This window comes from Carcharodon carcharias, chromosome 13 (genome assembly GCF_017639515.1).
Source record: "Carcharodon carcharias isolate sCarCar2 chromosome 13, sCarCar2.pri, whole genome shotgun sequence".
NCBI classification, from domain to species: domain Eukaryota; kingdom Metazoa; phylum Chordata; class Chondrichthyes; order Lamniformes; family Lamnidae; genus Carcharodon; species Carcharodon carcharias.
In genome coordinates, this window is record NC_054479.1 from 33,138,825 (window position 1) to 33,160,394 (window position 21,570).

General features: G+C 43.4%; 1 protein-coding gene across 2 annotated transcripts in view; it reads right to left on the reverse strand.

Moving 5' to 3' along the window:
- morn3 (MORN repeat containing 3) overlaps positions 1–21,298 on the reverse strand; it is a 73,975-nt gene extending 52,677 nt beyond the window's left edge. Inside the window, exons 1-2 of one of the 2 annotated variants that reach the window (XM_041202022.1) lie at positions 20,887–21,298; positions 381–538 (exon numbers count right to left, since the gene is read on the reverse strand). In XM_041202022.1, coding sequence (XP_041057956.1) covers positions 381–538; positions 20,887–21,031 — 303 coding nt within the window. In that variant the 5' untranslated portion in view covers positions 21,032–21,298. The remainder of the gene's footprint in view (positions 1–380; positions 539–20,886) is intronic. The other variant, XM_041202023.1, reaches the window with a different exon arrangement.
- Between the last annotated feature and the right edge of the window lie 272 nt (positions 21,299–21,570).

Below are 21,570 nucleotides of genomic sequence, written 5' to 3' on the forward strand. Positions count from 1 at the left end.
ATCCCCCAACCCCCAAAACTAAAACTTGTATGTACAGCAGAAAAGGATTTCCAAAAGTATAAAATAGCATACAGTATAAAAATAGCTCATTACAGTAACTATCACAAGGTCTTACAATCTTCATAGTTCATTGAAATTTGACACTGCAAGCAAGTTAGCACATCATGAAGAAAAGTAGAAATTTGACAACAGAGATGTAGAAGATGCCCTAGATTTGTTTAAAAGTAGTCAGTTATCTTGGAGAGATAAACTTTAAAAATAAATATGTTCTTAAGAATGATGATACAATATGCCACAGAGTGGCCACAGACAGTATTACTTATATGATATCCTCAGAAAAAGTAACTAACACTGAAATCATGAAGTCATTCTATACTCACATGTCTTTTGTCATTTTTCCATGCTCCTGAATATACTTTTTTATATTCTCCACTGATTGGATCTGGTAGACTGTAAGTTCCAAAACCATTTCTTTTTCCATACTCCCAATCACCATTGTATATGGCTCCAGTAGATTTCCACTTCTGTGTTCCCTTTCCTGTTTAGATTAAACTATGATTATGCTACAGGAAATATTTTAATACTTCATAATTATATTTCTTTTTTATAATGCTCAAAGTAGACATTTTCAGTACTCAGCTATTGTAAAATTGATCATGGTGTATTGATGTGGCAGGTGATGTGTGCCAAGCAGACTAAATCCACAAGGGCTTGGTCGCGTTATCACAACAGTTTTGCAATTTGTATTTATTACGAGATGTGTGCACCGAATTCAGAATTAATAAGTCCATCAAGACCTTTAGAGAGTTTTTTTAAAAATTAAAACATTTGTGAACAATGTGAAAGACGTCAAGCACATACATAAGACTACAATTACTATTATAATGACTCTTAAAACTCCGAATTAACCTGACTCCCAGTTCCACTCCCTTTAAGGCAGCGGTCCAAAAATAGATTTTAGATTTAAAACAAACTCAGCAAGTTAACACAATACCTTGGACAGTGGAATTCCAAATGGCTTTTCCCTAAGTTTAGCTTCATATGGCAGCAGGCTTATGCACAAAATGCTAGAGGCTTCGTTAAGGCTATTTCACACACTCCTGTAAGATCTTACACGGCCTTCTGACACATAACCTTTCCATAGAACCATAGAAAAGTTACAGCACAGAAGGAGGCCATTTGGCCCATCTTGTCCATGCCAGCCAGAGGACACCCAGGTGCTCTTTCTAATCCCACCTTCCTGCACCCGGCCCATAGCCCTGCAGCTTACAGCACTTAAGGTGCAGATCCAGGTGCCTTTTAAGAGTTTAGAGTTTCTGCCTCTACCAACAACTTGGGCAGCAAAATCTAGACACCTACTACCCTTTACATAAAAAAGTTCTTCCTCATGACCCCCCTACACCTTCTGCCACTTATCTTGAATCTATGTCCCCTGGTTCTTAGAATTCTCCACCAAGGGACACAATTTTATCCTGTCCACTCTATCTATTCCCCTCATAATTTTGTACACCTCAATCAAGTCATCTCTCGGCCTTCTTTGTTCTAAGGAAAATAACCCCAACCTATCCAATCTCTCCTCATAGCTAAACTTTTCTAACCCTGGCAATATTCTTGTGAACCTCCTCTGAACTCTCTCCAGAGCTATTACGTCCTTCTTGTAATGTGATGACCAGAACTGCACACAACACTCCAGTTGCGGCCTCACCAGTGTTTCATACAATTCCAACATTATATCCTTACTTTTATATTCTATACCTCTGCCAATGAAGGAAAGCATTCCATATGCCTTCTTCACAACCTTGTCCATTTGAACTGCTGCCTTCAGGGACCTGTGTACTTGTACACCAAGATCTCTCAATTCATCTACCCCTCTTAGTATATTTCCATTTATTGTGTAAGCCCTGTAATTGTTTGACCTCCCGCTTCTCTATGTTAAAATCCATCTGCCACTTTACCACCCTCTCCACCAACCCATCTATATCATTTTGGAGATTATGGCTATCCTCTGCACTATCCACTACTCAGCCAATGTTTGTGTCATCTGCAAATTTCCCAATCGTACCCCCCCACGTTCACGTCCAAATCGTTAATATATAACACAAACAGCAAGGGTCCCAACACCGAGCCCTGTGGAACACCACTTGAGACAACTTTCCATTTGCAAGGGCATCTATCGACCATTACCCTTTGTTTCCTGTTAGAAAGCCACCTTTTATCCAGTTTGCCACATTACCCTGAATCCCCTGGTCTTTTACTTTCCTGACCAATCTGCCATTGAGACCTTGTTAAATGCCTTGCAAAAATCCACGTACACAACATCCACTGCACTACCTTCATCAACCCTTCTTGTCACTTCCTCAAAGAATTCAATCAAATTTGAGAGGCAAGACCTTCCTTTAACAAATCCATGCTGACCAGCCCTGACTAGTCTATGCCTTTCCACATGACAGTTAATCCTATCTCTCAGGATTGATTCTACTAATTTGCTCACCACCGATGTAAGACTAACTGGCCTATAATTGTTTGGCATTTCCTTTGATTCCTTTTTAAACAATGGAACTACGTTTGCATTTCTGGAACTACGTTTGCATTCTCCAGTCCTCCGGTACCTCCCCTGTATCTAGTGAAGATTGGAAAATCATTCTCAGAGCATCTGCTATCTCCTCCCTGATTTCCTTCAGCAGCCTCAGAAACAATGCATATGGCCCTGGTGACTTAGCAACTTTCAAAGATTTCAGCCCTTCAAGTACTTCCTCTCTCTTTATGACTATCCCATCCAATATCTCGCAGTGTTCCTCCTGGACTACTATATCTACATCCTCCCTTTCGTTTGTAAACATGGAGACAAAATATTCATTCAAATCCCTTCCCACAGCCCCTGCATCTACACACAAGTTTCCATCTTCATCTCTGATAAATCCCATGTTTTCCTTAACTAACCTTTTAGCATTAATGTATTGATAAAACATCTTTGGGTTAGCTTTAACTTTACTTGCTAATCTTTTTTCATGCCCTCTCTTTGATTCCTTATTTCCTTTTTGACTTTGTCCCTGCACTTCCTATATTCATCTAGGCTACCTGCAGTGCTTAGTTCTTTGTGCCTATCGTACACTTTCTTTTTCTGTTTGATCTTCCCCTGTATTCCTCTAGACAACCGGGGGGTCTAGATTTGGCAGTACCACTCTTATTTTTGTGGGGGACATGTCTACTTTGTACAATTAGGATCTCGCTTTTTAGTGCTTCCCATTGGTTTTCCACTGTTTTATCCTCCAGCAATGCTGTCCAGTCCACCTCAGCCAAGTGCCTTCTCATTTCTGCAAAATTTGCCTTCCCCCAGTTCAAGACTTTTACTCCTGCCTTATCTCTGTCCTTTTCCATGGGAAAATCTAAATCTAACTGAATTGTGATCACTGTCCCCGATATGGTTGTCAACTGTCACTTCACCCACTTACCCTTCTTTGTTCCCCAAGACTAGGTCTAGAATTGCATCTCCTCTCGTTGGGTTTGTCACTAATTGGTTGAAAACATTTTCCTGGACACACTGCATGAATTTTTCTCCCTCAGCGCCCCTTATATTATTTAAATCCCAGTTGATATTAGGATAGTTGAAGTCTCCTACTATTATTGCCCTCTTATTCTTACAAGCAAAAATTTGCCTTCATATTTGTTCTATCTCCCTTTCACTATTAAGGGGTCTGTAGTATACTCCCAGTAGTGTGACTGCCCTCTTTTTATTTCTAAGCTCAATCCATAAAGCCTCATTTGTTGACCCATTTAGTATATCTTCCCTTCTCATAACTGGAATAGATTCTTTAACCATTAGCGCTACCCACCTCCTTTTTTATCTCCTACTCTATCATGTCTGAAAACTCTATAACCAGGGATATTAAGCTGCCAGTTTTGTCCTTCCTTTAGCCAGGTCTCCGTTATAGCAACGACATCCTGCTGCCATGTGTCTACCTGTGCCCTTAACTCATCTACCTTGTTTGTAATACTCCTTGCATTGAAGTATAAACAGTTTAACCCCATCAATTTCCCTTGCTGGACACTTTTTAAACTTTGCTTCTCGTGTAACTCTATGTCTCTCACAATGTCCCTAGCTAATGTTCTACCTCCATTTTTCTGATCTAAATCTGACCTATGTGATCCTACTCCTGGGATCCCATCCCCCTGCCACACTAGTTTAATACTCCCCAACAGAACTAGCAAAAGCCCCCGCCAGGACACTGGTCCCAGCTCTGCCTGGGTGCAGCCCATCCGGTTTGTACAGGTCCCACCTTCCCCAGAACCAGTCCCCATGCCTCAAGATTCTGAATCCCTCCTGGCTACAACATCTCTCCAGCCACATGTTCATTTGGTCTATCCTCTTATTCCTGCTCTCGCTAGCATGTGGAACTGGGAGTAATCCTGAGATTACTACGTTTGAGGTCTTGCATTTTAATTTATCTCCTAACTTCCTGTACTGAGCTTGCAGGTCCTCATCCCTTAGTTTACCTATGTCATTGGTACTAATGTGTATCATGACCACTGGCTGTTTACCTTCCCTCCCCAGAATGTCCTTTCATTCTCCTTTATACAGGTTTCTCTCTTTTTAAGATGTAAATTCTATCGTTCCATATGTCTTTGAAACTGTATCTTCCTCATTACATAAAATTTTTCATGGTGCCAAAATTGCCAGTAACCTTTGGGAAAAATAAGCACATTCCTTAGCCTTGCTTATTTGCTGAGTTGTAAACAGACCAAGATCACTTTGAAATTGAATTATCCCTTCATTTATCTAAAAATGCAAATTCCTTTCACACCTTACATGGTAAGCCAGCATCCATGTTTACTCATTAGCATGTCAAACACCTAGTTTCTTTTGGCAATTTAAACTTGCAGTCTACAAATGCAATTAAATCACACAGACAGACCCAACTAAACTTACCCCCATAAATCTACTTTACAATAAACCAAAAAAAATTATGAAAATTATTATACTTTCATGACAATGGTTAGTGCACGTAATTATCATTTTTACTACTAATGAGGAATTATCATTGCACAACCCAATGTTTAAGTTGTGAGTTTCTTTAGTTTTTTCACATGTTATGATTCTTGACCAGACTCCCACATTGTTGGTGAGATCCCCTTAGGGACCAATAATGTTTTGTTTAAAGTAGACAAAGTTTGAGATTTAAGACACTTGCTCAGTGAAGAAAGCCACAAGATTCCACGAGTTTTAAACAAATAAAAATAAACTTTACTATACAAGGTCAGAAAGATAAAACAATTTACAATATCTATCTTATACTCTAACATTCAGAGTAAGTATGAGGTACATGACAATTAGCAGGCAAACTGCACAATAAATGACAGATGTGACCAAAACAGGTTACACGGATTTTTCAACAACCGACCCAGACGTTAGTCATACTGTTAGTCAACCAATCTCACTGAAACTCTGTCTCTTGCACAAGGGTTTCCAATCTTCACCAACAAAGAACTCACTTTGGAATTCACTCCCAAGAGTCGCTCCAACTCGGACAGCTCCAACAACAGCACACCCCACAGGATTTCAATCTTGCCTTCCAAGATTCCGTTCCTCTGGATTCCCAAGAACACTTGAGCATTAACGTACAAGCACAATTTCAGCTCTTAAGCCATGCCAAGCAGAAACCTACTGCTCCAGAAGAGTACCTTTGCCCAAATGGCCTGCAGGATGGAGTTGCCAACCTTCAGCTGCCTTCCTGGATCTTCAGGCCATCTCCCAAACTCACTTCATTTAAAGTCTGCTCCCTGCAGCACTTTCTCTGGCTTGGAGTCTGTTTCTCTGCTCCTCTCTTAACTGAACTTAAGTGGGACCTGTTTCTCTCCCCAAGAGCTGAAATTGTGCTTGTACATTGATGTACGTTCCTTACCTGGGATGTTTTGGGACCTCTCCCAGTTCCCTTCCATTGTCCCTCTCTCTGGCACACTTCTTGGGGCCTCTCCCAGTTCCCTTCCATTGTCTCTCTCTCTCTGGCACACTTCTTGGGGCCTCTCCCTTATCTCTTACCTGGGACACTATTTTTAATTCATTTACGGGATGTGGGGGGTAGGATTAGTAAATTTGCAGATGACACAAAGTTTGGCCGGGTGGTTAACAGTGAGGATGAGTGTCTTGGGCTACAGGAAGATATAGGTGGGATGATCAGATGGACAGATAAGTGGCAGATGGAATTTAACCCTGAAAAGTGTGAGGTGATACACTTTGGAAGAAGTAATTTGACAAGGAAATATCCAATGAACAGCATGACACTAGGAAGTTCTGAGGAACGAAGGGACTTGGCGTGTGTGTGCATAGATCTCTGAAGGCAGAGGGGCATGTTAGTGGGATGGTGAAAAAGGCATATGGGACACTTGCCTTTCTCAATCGAGGCATAGATTATAAAAGTAGGGAGGTCACGTTGGAGTTTTATAGGACCTTGGTGAGGCTACAGCTGGAGTACTGTGTGCACATCTGATCGCCACATTATAGGAAGGATGTGATTGCACTGGAGGGGGTGCAGAGGAGATTCACAAGGATGTTGCCTGGGATGAAACATTTAAGTTATGAAGAGAGGTTGGATAGACTTGGGTTATTTTCTTTGGGGCAGAGAAGACTGAGTGGCGACCTGATCAAGGTGTACAATATTATGAGGGACACAGGGTGGATAGGGAGCAGCTGTTCCCCTTAGTTGAAGGGTCAGTCACAAGGGCCCTAAGTTCAAGGTGAGGGGCAGGAGGTTTGGGGGGGATGTGAGGACAAATTTTTTTACCCAGAGGGTGGTGACAGTCTGGAATGCGCTGCCTGGGAGGGTGGTAGAGGCGGGTTGCCTCACATCCTTTAAAAAGTACCTGGATGAGCACTTGGCATGTCATAACATTCAAGGCTATGGGCCAATTGCTGGTAAATGAGATTAGGTAGGTTGGTCAGGTGTTTCTCACGTGTCGGTGCAGACTCAAAGGGCCGAAGGGCCACTTCTGCACAGCGTGATTCTGTGTGATGTGAGCGTCGCTGGCTGGGCCAGCATTTATTGCCTATCCCCAATTGTCCTCGAGAAGGCGGTGGTGTGCTGCCTTCTTGAACTGCTGCAGTCCCTGTGGTGTAGGTATACCCACAGTTCTGTTAGGGAGGGAGTGCTAGGATTTTGACCCAGCAATAATGAAGGAACGGCGATAATTTTCTAAGTGAGGATGGTGAGTGGCTTGGAGGGGAACTTCCAAATGGTAGTGTTCCCATGTACCTGCTGCCTTTATCCTTCTAGATGGTAGTGGTCATGGGTTTGCAAAGTGCTGCCTAAGCAGTCTTGGTGAGTTCCTGCAGTACATCTTGTAGATGGTACACACTGCTGCCACTGTTCATTGGTGGTGGAGCCAGTGAATGTTTGTGGAAGGTGCGCCAATCAAGCAGGCTGCTTTGTCCTGGATGGTGTCAAGCTTCTTGAGTTGTTGGAACTGCACTCATCCAGGCAAGCAAAGAGTATTCCATCACGCTCCTGACTTGTGCCTTGTAGAAGGTGGACAGGCTTTGCAGAGTCACGGGGTGAGTTACTCACTGCAGGATTCCTTGTCTTTGACCTGCTCTTGTAGCCACAATATTTATATGGCTAGTCCACTTCAGATTCTGGTCAATGGTAACCACCAGGATGTTGATAGTGGTGGATTCAGCAAAGGTAATGCTATTGAACGTCAAGTGGCGATGGTTAGATTCTCTCTTGTCAGAGATGGTCATTGCCTGGGACTTGTGTGGTGCGAATGTTACTTGCCACTTGTCAGCCCAAGCTTGGATATTCTCCAGGTCTTGCTGCATTTGAACGTGGACTACTTCAGTGTCTGAGGAGTTGCGAATGGTGCTGAATGTTTTGCAATCATCAGCGAACATCCCCACTTCTGCCCTTATGATGGAAGGAAGGTCATTGATGAAGCAGCTGAAGATGGTTGGACTTAGGACACTACCATGAGGAACTACTGCAGTAATGCCCTGGAACAGAGATGATTGACCTCCAACAATGACAATCATGACTCCAATCAGCAGAGAGTTTTCCCTGATTCCCTTAGATGCCAGTATTGCTCAGGCTCCTTGATACCACATGGTCAAATGCTGCTTTGATGTCAAGGTCAGTCACTCTCACCTCACCTCTGGAGTTTAGCTCTTTTGTCCATGCCTGAACCAAGGCTGTAATGAGGTCAGCAGCTGAGTGACACTGGCAGAACCCAAACTGAGCGTTAGTGAGCAGGTGCCGCTTGATAGTACCGTTAATGACCCCTTCCGTCAGTTTATTGATGATGGAGAGTGGACTGATTGGACAGTAATTGGCCGGGTTGGATTTGTCCTGTTTTTTGTGTACGGGACATACCTGGACAATTTTCCACAGTGCCGGGTAGATGCCCGTGTTGTAGCTGTGCAGGAACAGCTTGGCTAGGGACGCGGCAAGTTCTGGAGCACAAGAATTCAATGCTATTGTCGGAATATTGTCAGGGCCCACAGACTTTGCAGTATCCAGTGCCTTCAGCTGTTTCTTGATATCACGTGGAGTAAATCGAATTGGCTGAAGATTGGCATCTGTGATGCTGGGGACCTCCGGAGGAGGCCGAGATGGGTAATCCACTTGGCACTTCTGGCTGAAGATTGTTGCGAATGCTTCAGCCTTATCTTTTGTACTGATGTGCTGGCTCCTCCATCATTGAGCATGGGGATATTTATAGAACCTGCTCCCCCAGTGAGTTATTTAATTGTCCACTACCATTCACAACTGGATGTAGTTGGACTGCTGAGCTTAGATCTGATCCATTGGTTGTGGAATCACTTAGCTCTATCTATTATTTGCTGCTTATGCTGTTTGGCATGCAAGTATTCCTGTGTTATAGCTTCACCAGGTTGACACCTCATTTTTAGGTATGCCTGGCACTGCTCCTGCCATGCCCTCCTGCACTCTTCATTGAACCAGTGTTGATCCCCTGGCTTGGTGGCAATAGTAGAGTGGGGGATATGACAGGCCATGAGGTTACAGATTGTTGTGGAGTACAATGCTGCTTCTGCTGATGGCCCACAGCGCCTCATGCTCGCCCAGTCTTGAGTTGCTAGGTCTGTTCAGAATATATCCCATTCAGCATGGTGGTGCCACACAACACGATGGAGGGTATCTTCAATGTGAAGAAGAGACTTGGTCTCCACAAGGACACTCCTACTGATACTATAATGGACAGTTGCATCTGCAGCACGCAGGTTGGTAAGGATGAGGTTAAGAATGTTTTTCTATCCTGTTAGTTCCCTCACCACCTGCTGCAGACCCAGTCTAGCAGCTACGTCCTTTAGGACTCAGCCAGTTCGGTCTGTGGTGGTGCTATCAAGCCACTCTTGGTGATGGACATTGAAGTCCCCCACCGAGAGTACATTCCATGCCCGCCACACTCAGTGCTTCCTACAAGTGGTGTTCAATATGGAGGAGCACTGATTCATCAGCTGAGGTGGGGCAGTACGTGGTAATCAGCAGGAGGTTTCCTTGCCCATGTTTGTCCTGATGCCTTGAGACTTCATGGAGGCCAGAGTCGATATTGAGGGCTCCCAGGGCAACTCCCTCACAATTGTACACCACTGTGCCACCAGCTCTGCTGGGTTGGTACTGCTGATGGGACAGGAGATACCCAGGGATGGTGATGGTGGTGTCTGGGACATGAACTGTAAAGTATGATTCCGTGAGTATGGCTACGTCAGGCTGTTGCTTAACCAGTCTGTGAGACAGCTCTCCCAATTTTGGCACAAGGTCCCAGATGTTTGCAAGGATAACTTTACAGTGTCAACAGGGCTGGGCTTGCCATTGTCATTTCCGGTGTCTAGGTCAATTCATTCCTATTCATTCTTTTTTATTGACTTTGTGGCGGTTTGATACAACTGAGGGCATTTAAGAATTAAGCACATTACTGCAGATCTACAGTCACATGTAGGCCAGACCAGGTGAGCACAGCGGATTTCCTTCCCTAAAGGACATTAGTGAATCAGATGGGTCTTTACGACAATTGATAATGGTTTCGTGGTCAACATCAGACTTCTAATTCCAGAATGTTATTGAATTCAAATTCCACCATCTGCCATGGTGGGATTCAAACCTGCCTCCCCAGAGCATTACCCTGGGTCTCTAGATTACTAGTTCAATGACAATACCACTATGCCACTGCTTTCCTCTCCCTGTCCTATGTCCCTCTCTCTGAGGCTCTTCTTGGGACCTCTCCCTGCCCCCTCTCCTATGTCTATTACCTGGAACACTTCTTGGGAACTCTCCCTGTCCTCCTTCTTTATCCTTCTTTCAGAGACACTTGCTGACTCTGGCACTCCACATCCGGTTGCCTGTGCCCTTTTTCTTTTTCCTCCAGGTGCAGGTGCACGGGACCTGTCCTCGGCCCAAACAACCTGAAGATGCCAAACTGCACGTACATCCCGTTCCCGACCTGCACATGCGCGGGAAGTCCAAAGGCTGTCCCGACTTGGAATTCCTGACCTCCGCGCTCCACACTAAGGTGTTTTTGGGTTTCATGACAGAATAATTGATATAATATGGATTTCAATTACTAGATTCAATTTTTCCATGGGACAAAAGATGAACATTATACTAATGACAGTAATTATGTTTACTTGGTAAAGCTTTACCTTTATGCATATCAACTTTATGCAAAAAGCAAATTTTTCAAATGGAATTGTTATAATCCTGAACCAGACTCCCAAGTTTTGGTATGATCTGGTTAGGGACCAGTAACTTTTTGTTTGAAGCAAAGTTTGAGATTGAAGACACTTGCTAAAAGAATAAAGCCACAAGGTTTCATGGTTTTTGAACAAACAAAATAAACTTTACTATGCAAAGTCAGAAAGATGAAACAATTCACAGTTGCTACCTTATACTTTAACATACAATTAATACATGTAAAGTACATGTAGTGTACATGTAAATTAGGAGGCAAACTGTGGTCGAACACATCACACTGTACAATAAATGGCAAATGCGAACAAGACAAATTGCCAATTGACCCATATGTCAGTAAACACAAGTCAACCAATCTTGTTGAAACTCTGCCTCTCTCACAAGGGGTTCCAGTCTTCACCTTTAAAGATCTCACTTTGGAATTCTCCCCAAAAGTAGCGCCAACTCAGATTGCCTCAATGACGGCCCACCTTGCAGGGTTTTAATCTCATTGCCTGAGACTCTGATCTCCTAGATTCCCTAGTCAATATGCCAGCACCAACTCACAAGCACAACTTCAGTTAATCAGCTGCACCAAGCAGATTACGACTGCTCTGAATGGGTACCTTAGACCACAGTGGCCCACAGCATGGAATCACTAACTCCAGGGCTTTTCCCAAGCCCTCAGTGCTTAAAGCCTGCCAACTGCAGCACAAAAACAGAATTACCTGGAAAAACTCAGCAGGTCTGGCAGCATCGGCGGGGAAGAAAAGATTTGACATTTCGAGTCCTCGTGACCCTTCAACAAAACTAGGTGAATCCAAAGGAGGGGTGAAATATAAGCTGGTTTAAGGTGTGTTTGTATGGGGGGGGTTTGGGTTGGGGGAGAGAAGTGGAGGGGGGTGGTGTGGTTGTAGGGACAAGCAAGCAGTGATTGAAGCAGATCATCAAAAGATGTCACAGACAAAAGAACAAAAGAACACATAGGTGTTGAAGTTGGTGATATTATCTAAACGAATGTGCTAATTAAGAATGGATGGTAGGGCACTCAAGGTATAGCTCTAGTGGGGGTGGGGGGAGCATAAAAGATTTAAAAATATTTAAAAATAATGGAAATAGGTGGGAAAAGAAAAATCTATATAATTTATTGGAAAAAACAAAAGGAAGGGGGAAGAAACAGAAAGGGGGTGGGGATGGAGGAGGGAGCTCAAGACCTACAGTTGTTGAATAGGCTGTAAAGTGCCTAGTTGGAAGATGAGGTGCTGTTCCTCCAGTTTGCGTTGGGTTTCACTAGAACAATGCAGCAAGCCAAGGACAGACATGTGGGCAAGAGAGCAGGGTGGAGTGTTAAAATGGCAAGCGACAGGGAGGTTTGGGTCATTCTTGCCGTCAGACCGCAGGTGTTCTGCAAAGCGGTCGCCCAGTTTACGTTTGGTCTCTCCAATGTAGAGGAGACCGCATTGGGAGCAATGAATACAGTAGACTAAGTTGGGGGAAATGCAAGTGAAATGCTGCTTCACTTGAAAGGAGTGTTTGGGCCCTTGGACGGTGAGGAGAGAGGAAATGAAGGGGCAGGTGTTACATCTTTTGCGTGGGCATGGGGAGGTGCCATAGGTGGGGGTTGAGGAGTAGGGGGTGATGGAGGAGTGGACCAGGGTGTCCCGGAGGGAATGATCCCTACGGAATGCCGACAGGGGGGCGGGGTGAAGGAAAGATGTGTTTGGTGGTGGCATCATGCTGGAGTTGGCGGAAATGGCGGAGGATGATCCTTTGAATGTGGAGGCTGGTGGGGTGATAGGTGAAGACAAGGGGGATCCTATCATGTTTCTGGGAGGGAGGAGAAGGCGTGAGGGCGGATGCACGGGTAATGGGCCGGACACAGTTGAGGGCCCTGTCAACGACCGTGGGTGGAAAACCTCAGTTAAGGAACAAGGAGGACATGTCAGAGGAACTGTTTTTGAAGGTAGCATCATCGGAACAGATGTGACGGAGGCGAAGGAACTGAGAGAATGGGATGGCGTCCTTACAGGAAGCGGGGTGTGAGGAGCTGTAGTCGAGGTAGCTGTGGGAGTTGGTAGGCTTGTAATGGATATTAGTTGACAGTCTATCACCAGAGATTGAGACAGAGAGTCAAGGAAGGGAAGGGAAGTGTCAGAGATGGACAACGTGAAAATGATGGAGGGGCGGAGATTGGAGGCAAAATTAATAAATTTTTCCAAGTCCCGACGAGAGCATGAAGCAGCACCAAAGTAATCATCGATGTACTGGAGAAAGAGTTGTGGAAGGGGGCCGGAGTAGGACTGGAACAAGGAATGTTCCATATACCCCATAAAGAGACAGGCATAGCTGGGGCCCATGCCAACTGCAGCCCTTTTTCTGCTTGGAGCCTCTTTCTTTGCTCCTCTCTTTCTTTCTGGGACCTCTCCCTGTCTGAGACTCCCTTTGGGACCTCTCCTTGTTCCCTGTTTGGGACTCTTCCCGATATCGCCGTGTTCCTGGGTCACATGATCCGGTTTTTTTTTGGGCTTGTTTCCCTTTTCACACGGGTGCACAGGGCCCATCCTCGGCCCGAAGAACTACAAACACCGGATTGTGCATAGGCTGCCACTCCCAGTCCACACATGCACGGAAACTCCAGAGACCAGTTCGGACTTGGAGTTCCCAGCCCCCATCTGCCAATAAGGTAAGTTTGGATCTCGTAACGAAATGAATTAAATATATGGATCATTATGTAAAGGCTGCTTATTCGAAGAGACTCTTTACATGCTTTGATGATACAGTTTCTCAATTGGGATAAATGTAAAAAGATCTGATGTCATTGAATTCATACATTTATCTGGACAGTGAATTTTTTCTGACTTACAGCTCTAGCGCAATATTGAAAGACGTACACAATACGTTAGAAAACAGGTACAAAGTCACTTGTCAAGAAATAGAATTGGGCCTCATATAACTCAAAGCTTAAGCCAATACTGTGTAAAAATGATTTTAAACAATCCAAATTGGCTCCGACAGCAATGGGGAGAAGATGCGAGAACACTGCCTCATTGATTATTTTTGAAACTATTATTTTTAGGAGGTTCCACAGATCACTGAAACTCCACATCCCCCTTAGGTCTACTTTTGGAACACCAAGTGACCCACTGATTCTTTTCTGCCTCTGATATAAAATCAAAATGGTAATAGAAAATATTGTAGAAGTAAAACTGAAAGAACACACAAAATTGATTAAGGCAACTGAAAAATGGGACAGAGGAAAAAAACATTGTGGTAACTTAGTTGGAATTCCTGAATAACCAGCAAATTTACTGACGCGTTGCTTGTGGATTTTCTGGATCTGGAGCATGGTTTTGATGTTCTGATGCTAATCTAGCCTATGCCAAAGACAGACTGAGTTAATTAGAGCTACAGAGGAGCTACTGAAGTAAATCAGGGATAGTTATAATTGTTTCTATATTTCAGGCTTCATGTCAATGGTTAGTTTTATTTTCTTAAAAGTTATTTAATCTGTAAAAAGTGTGATGACACACAATAGACACAACTTTTTAAAAAGAAAAAATCAAGGCTGGAATTGTCCAGCCCTCCCGTGGTGGGGCCAGCGAGCCATTGAAATCTCTATCACATCAGCGGGACTGGAAGATCCTGCCGGCATGAGGGACTGGAAAATTCCAGCCCAAGAATCAAATGACAAGCTTTTTATGTCTCCTGTTCAGAAGCCAGAGGTGTTGAAAGAGCTTCACCAGCAGTACTCAATTCTTTGTCGCAATTGAGTTTTATATAAGTTGTTATTAAAGGAAAAATGATATTATGATACCTTCTATGAGTATTATCAGGAGAGCATATCTAGAAATAACTTTTGCATGAGTAGGCATTATTGTAATAGAAACAAGAGTATCTGTCATATTTGAATAATATCAATTGCAAAGAATATCTTGATCTGTCAAATGTGCAATCACAAATTGTACTTTGAGCTCAATATTTCTTTGTCCTAATGGATCAGCACAATACAACAAGCCATATTTGCTGACAATGTCAATATCTCCCTTTCCTCAGGAACTGTTGCTCTCCCCATCAAAACTGCCACCACCCTCTTCTCAAAATCCACCCTTGACCCATCCATCCTCTCCGATGAAAGCCCAATCTCCAGTCTCCCGTTCCTCTCCAAGGTCTCTGTACACATCACTTCCTGGCTCTGTGTTCATGTTTCCAAAAACACTTTGGTCCAATCCCTTCATTTTAGCATCCATCCTCACACCGCTGAAACTGCTTCAATGAATGCTGTGCACAACTTTCCTTGTCCTCTCTGTAACACTTAATACAGCTTCAATTGTTTTTGCCAGATTGTTTGTGATGTACATTGATGGCATGTCCCAAGTTGACTGAAAGATGGTGATGGGTTATCTTCTTGAACCACTGCAATCTTCATGATAGCAGTGCTCCCATAATCATGGTATGATTTTGGTCCAGCAATAGAACCATAGAACCACAGAAAAGTTACAGCACAGAAGGAGGTCGTTCGGCCCATCCTGCCCTTTCTAATCCCACCTTCCTGTATCTGGCCCATAGCCCTGCAGTTTACAGCACTTAAGGTGCAGATCCAGGTACTTTTTAAAAGAGTTTAGAGTTTCTGCCTCCATCACCAACTTGGGCAGCAAATTCCAGACACCCACTACCCCCTGCGTAAAAAAGTTCTTCCTTATGTCCCCACCTTCTGTCACTTATCTTGAATCTATGTCCCCTGGTTCTAGAATTCTCCACCAAGGGAAACAATTTTATCCTGTCCACTCTATCTATTCGCCTCATAATTTCGTACACCTCAATCAAGTCACCTCTCAGCCTTCTTTGTTCTAAGGAAAATAACCCCAACCTATCCAATCTCTCCTCATAGCTACACTTTTCTAACCCTGGCAGCATTCTTGTTAACCTCCTCTGCACTCTCTACAGAGCTATTACGTACTTACTGTAATGTGGTGACCAAAACTGCACACAATACTCCAGTTGTGGCCTCACCAGTGTTTTATACAATTCCAACATTTTATTCTTACTTTTATATTCTATACCTCTGCCAATGAAGGATAGCATTCCATATGCCTTCTTTACAACCTTGTCTACGTGAACTGCTGCCTTCAGGGACCTGTGTACTTGTACATCAAGATCTCTCACTTCAATGATGAAGGCATGGCAAACGTGTCCAAATCAGGATTGCATACAACGTAGAGGGGAAATTGGAATAACGAGCTTTGCATTACATTTGTACTTTTGTCCTTCTCAAAAGTAAGTTTCACAGGAATGGGAGATGCTATAGAAGTAAGCTTGGCAAATTGCTGCACTGCATGCTGTAAATAGTATATATTACAACCAGAGTGTACTGTTGGGTGAGGATAGTGAGGCCACATTTTGTTATCCTTCTCAAATGACTCTATTATGTCATCCAGCTCTATAGAATTGGTCCATTTTCATTTATCCAAATTCAGTCAGCATGAATGACTTCTCTTCCCTCTCCTGTACTGTTGCCTATAGTTCTTCACCGCCTCCCCCCACACTAACCCTTATCCCCCAAAGATTTAACCTCAACTTTGTCATCAACTCTACCTATGTGTGCCCCTTGGCAGCAACTATGGACACAGGATCCACAGCACAAAGGCATTGACAATACCCATCCCAAGCACTCCACCAATTCCATTGCTACCAAATGGATTGTATGAAATAAGTTTTGGATAAGCATCACATTTCGGATGTTCAGTCATTTTACTGAAGAACAGCTGGATATGATTTATATTATGTGGTACTTGTAACTTAGTTAGTTCACAAGTGCATATGGTATATGGAGTCAGGTCACAGACGAGCCAGGATCTCACTGAATGGAAAAACAGCTTTGAGAGCTAAATGGCCGAGTCTTGTTCCTATGTTCAAACTCATGAGTTGGTGGAGGCAAGGGAGTGAGTTATGTATTCAACTGTCGCCAGAGAGGCGAGTCTGTGGAATGTTGCCTTCCAGATTAGACAGTCCATCCAGACCCACTCTGTAGAGTATCATCTTCAATGCCTAGGTAATAGTTTGGCAGGGCAGATCACCGACCCTTTATATTTAAAAAACTGCTGATTTTTATTTCACTTATTGAAGACAAAAGTCTATCCCGCAGTGTCAAGGTGACTCTATTCATTTATAAATCAATTGGTACCTCCACAATGAGGCCATATTCACCTTAATTGGAAGCAGCCAGATGAGTGTCAGTGGTTTTTGGCACAGGGTGATGTTATGTGCCAAATGCAGTTGCTCCACTGCTGCTCGCTAGCTTACTGCGAAGATGAAGCCAAGTGCATAAGTCTCTCCTGGAAGTACACTCTCTGCATCACCAAGACCCCTGTAGTGCCTCCTCACGGCGACACATGGCAGTTAGGCAACCTATGGCCCTCGTCTGAACTGCAGGGGATTTTGTAGAAACCTAGGCCCCCCAAAGATGCACTAAACAAATCCACTAGCAAGTGGACACACCCTAGCATCCATCAACCAGGTCCCAGATATAGGTCAAGTAGTACCCACTGCCTTGTGCTCAGGAGAGTCAAAGGCACTGGACTGGTTTTCAGTGGTTGTTATTCCCGTCAAGCAAGCACTTATCAGCACTCCTGCAATAGAGTGGACTCCAGACGTCGGGGCTTTCACCCCTTCCTCTGGATTCAGTCTACAAGTTCAGAGGGAGATGCAGACGCTGAGCAAGTCTGTGTCTCCAAAGCCTGCCCAGGTAATGCAACCAAAAAACAAAGAGAGAGGACACTTCACCCTTACATAAAGGTTTTCAAAATCAGTCATGACAAGTGAGAAACTCTAGCTGTTGATCAATGCAAACAGTGATACCGGCTGTGGGCAGGAATTCACCACAACAATGACATGCGGCCTCAGAAACTTCTAAGCAGATGCCGGCCCTGCAAACAAGGCATCAGCAGAGATCATCCCGCATTACCAGCATGTTTGGCAGATTGCCTTTGCAGAATTGTTCAGCCATCAAAAGAAGTGCAGCACATGATCTCAATTGATCTCACCAAAGGATCTGAGGCTGCATTCCCAACATTTCTCACAGATGGAAAGATACCAATCAATCAATCAATCAGATTAATTGCCAGCTCTACAAGTGAACACTTTGCAGCTGCCAGACTAAAGAGCAGGGGAACACATTTGCAGCTCAGATGGTAAGGTCCTTTACCAGTCTACTTTAAGAGAGCTGATCAAGTTCTGGGCAAGTCTTTCCAAGTCAGTCAAAGGGTAGACTCAAAATGTTACTCAACCCACTAATAAGGACAGAATTGCAATTTTTATTGTTTTTGTTGTTATAAGGAGAGATGAAAATGAAATTAAAGTATAATAAGACTTGATGTAATGATTATTCTGTACATTCACTTCCTGACTGTAAAATAAAGCACTCTAATGATCCGTGTCTGGACATGTCTCACTACAGAGATAGTTAATCTGCCATTTAGAAGTTTGGAGAAAAACAATGGAGTACCATTGTTGTGCCTGCGGGCCAGGCTATCATACGACTAGATACTGAATCACTCAGGTGAATTTCTGATCGTAAGCGATGCAACAGGGAGTGACCATTACTGGTTAACCCTGGAGAGAGACCTGTAATTAAGTCACAATTCCCTCCAGCTTAACAGAAGATCAAGCCATTTGTTTTCAGCTCTCCCTTGCCATTGACTTCTTTACTCCTCAGAAACTCTGTTAGGCAACAAATTGTTTTATATAGCACTTTCACATAGTAAAACATGCCAAGGAGTGCAACCTGACAAAAATTGACACCAAGCCAAAAAAGGAGACATGAGATGACTAGAAGCTTGGTCAAAGGGGTAGGTTTTAAGGAGTGTCTTAAAGGAGAAGAGGTGGTAAGTATTAGGAAAGACACTCCAAAGCTTAGGGCTTAGACAGCTGAAGGTGTGTTGATCAGTGATACGTACAAACATATGAATTAGGAGCAGGGGTAGGCCACTCAGCCCTTCGAACCTGCTTCGCCATTCAATACGATCATGGCTGATCTGATTTTTAACCTCAACTCCACATTCCTACCTAACCCTGATAAGCAAGGGGGTTAAAGGTTATCAAGAATCTATCTCCCTTTACCTTAAAAATATTCAAAGATTCTGCCTCTGGCTTTTGAGGAAGAGAGTTCCGAAGACTCATGGCCCTCAGAGAAAAAAATTCTCCTCATCTCTGTCTTAAATGGGTGACCCCTAGTTCTAGATTCTCCCACAAGAGGAAATATCCTTTGTACATCCACCCTGTCACTTCATTGCAATATTTAAACCAGATGGATTTTGATAAACGTGTCTGCTGTCAAGTCCGCTCAGGATCTTATATGTTTCAATCATGTCGCCCCTTACTCTTCTAAACTCCAGCAGATACAAAACTAGCCTGTCCAGTCTTTCCTCATAAGACAAAAAGCTCATTACTAGTATTAGTCTAGTAAACCTTCTCTGCTTCCAAGGCATTTACATCCTTCCTTAAATAAGGAGACCAATACTGTACACAGTACTCCAGATGTGATCTCACCAATGCCATTTTTAATTGAAGCATAACCTCCCTACTCTTGCATTCAATTCCTTTTGCAATAAACAATAACATTCCATTTGCTTTCCTAATTACTTGCTTTTCCTGCATACTAATCTTTTGCAATTCATGCACTAGGACACCCAGATCCCTCTGCATCTCAGAGCTCTGCAATCTCTCACCATTTAGAATATGCTTCTTTATTCTTCCTGCCAAAATGGACAATTTAATATTTTCCCACATTATACTCCATTTGCCAGATCTTTGCCCACACACCTAACCTATCTATATCCTTTTGAAGACTACTTATGTCCTCTTCACAACTTATTTTCCTATCTATTTTTGTGTCATCAGCAAATTTAGCAACCAAAGCTTTGGTCCCTTCATCCAAATCATTTTTATAAATTGTAAACAGCTGAGGCTCCAGCACTGATCCCTCTAGCACACCACTTGTTACATCTTGCCAATCAGAAAATGACCCACTCTCTGTTTCCTGTTGGCTAGCCAACCTTCTAGCCATGCCAATGTTATCCCCTACATCATGCACTTTTATTTTCACAACTTTTGATGTGACATCTTATCAAATGCCTTCTGAAAATCTAAGCACAGTATATCCACTAGTTCCCCTTTATCCACAGCATATATTACTTCTTCAAAGAACTGCAGTAAATTGATTAAACACGATTTCCCTTTCACAAAACTATGTTGACCCTGCCTAATTACCTTGAATTTATCTAAGTGTCCTGTTATAAAGACTTATAAAGGTTCGAATTAAGTTGGGGATGCACAAGAGTTCTAAATTGTAATATTGCAGAGTTCTCAGAAGAATGTAGGGGTGGAGGATATTGGAGGCAGGAAAGGGCATAGCCATGAAGAGATTTGAACACAAGGATGAGAAATTTAAATCCATGGCATCAATGGATTCAGAGTCAATGTAGGCCAATGAGCACAGGATGATGAGTGAACATACGTTGTGACTTACAATATGAGCAGCAGAGATTTGGATAAACATAGCTTTAAGGTAACAAAACTATGCTGCCAGAGGCATGGACTGGCGATATTATGGGAATGGAAGGAGACAGTCTTTGTGAATTTGGGTGCCCTGTTCAACTCTAAGGTGAGCTTTAAACCCTCCAGGCCATCTAACTCAAAGACTGCTTACTTCCATTGCCACAGCATTGTCAGTCCACCTTACCTTGGACATATCCTTATCAAAATCCTTATGCATGGCTTTGACTTTTAGAGGCTCAACTATCTAATGCTGGTGTCCCATTTTCCATAACTTGTACATATTTTGACCTACATTAAGCCCTGCTTGGTTGTCATTTCCCAAGTACTTCCAATTAAAAATTTTGGCCCTCGTCTATAGAACCCACTCTATTCCTGCAATTTCCTCCAGTTTTATATATTAAGTCTCACTGTCCGGAACTACTTTTTTAAAACCTCTCCGTTTTTCAAATTCGTCCCAAAAATCCATCTCTTCATTTTCCTAAACTCTTCCTTCTGGTTTGGTCCGTTTTCATTGTCTATGAGTAGTTCCCGCTTAAAGCCTATCTCCGAGAATGCTTTTCACTTTATTTTTAAAATGATATGTTGTAATATGATGTAGTGTGTGTGTGTGTTGGGGGGCCAGGGGGTGGGAGAGCCCGGCATTGTTCTTACTTCTTACCATGTTTTTTATTGTCCCGCCACTCTCCTGTATATTCCTCCCCGCTTAATGAGTAGACGGTGCTTTTTAAACCGTTTTTCTGCGCATTTCGATCCCACTCACGCCACCGATTTCCTTTGGGCATCCGCGGCCTCAGAAATGGCATTTTTAAAATACCGACGGGAGGGTTTTGCTTATTACGAAGGAGGCAGGGGGTAGCACACTGCCGACAGAGAGAGAGGAACGGGAGGGGAGGCCGAAGCTCACTCTCTTCCACTGTCCTTTGCACCCGCTTTCACTCGAGGAATCTTCGCAAGCGGGTATCAGAAAAAACCTACCGAAAGTCGACAGCAAAGCATATCAGCAGCGAGGCAAGGTTAAGATACCGGTGCAACATGATGTCTAACAACAATCTCCGCACTCACTGACGCGCCTTGTGGTATAGTGTACGGTCCGTTACCATAGCAACGGAAACGGGCCTTGTGGTCGGGGTCTTATGATTCATGCTTTCTCTTCATTTCAAACTTAAATACGGGTAAAACGGGGGGTGGGGGGGGAGACGAGAAAATATGTCAGACCAAAGTTCTTTTGTTAAAAAGAATAATGATTTCAAAAAGGAAGTTGTTTGATGGAATGCGTCACCCCATCACCCCGCCTGTAGGAAGTAACGTGAAAGCCGGGAAGCGATTCCCAACTTAAGCTTGG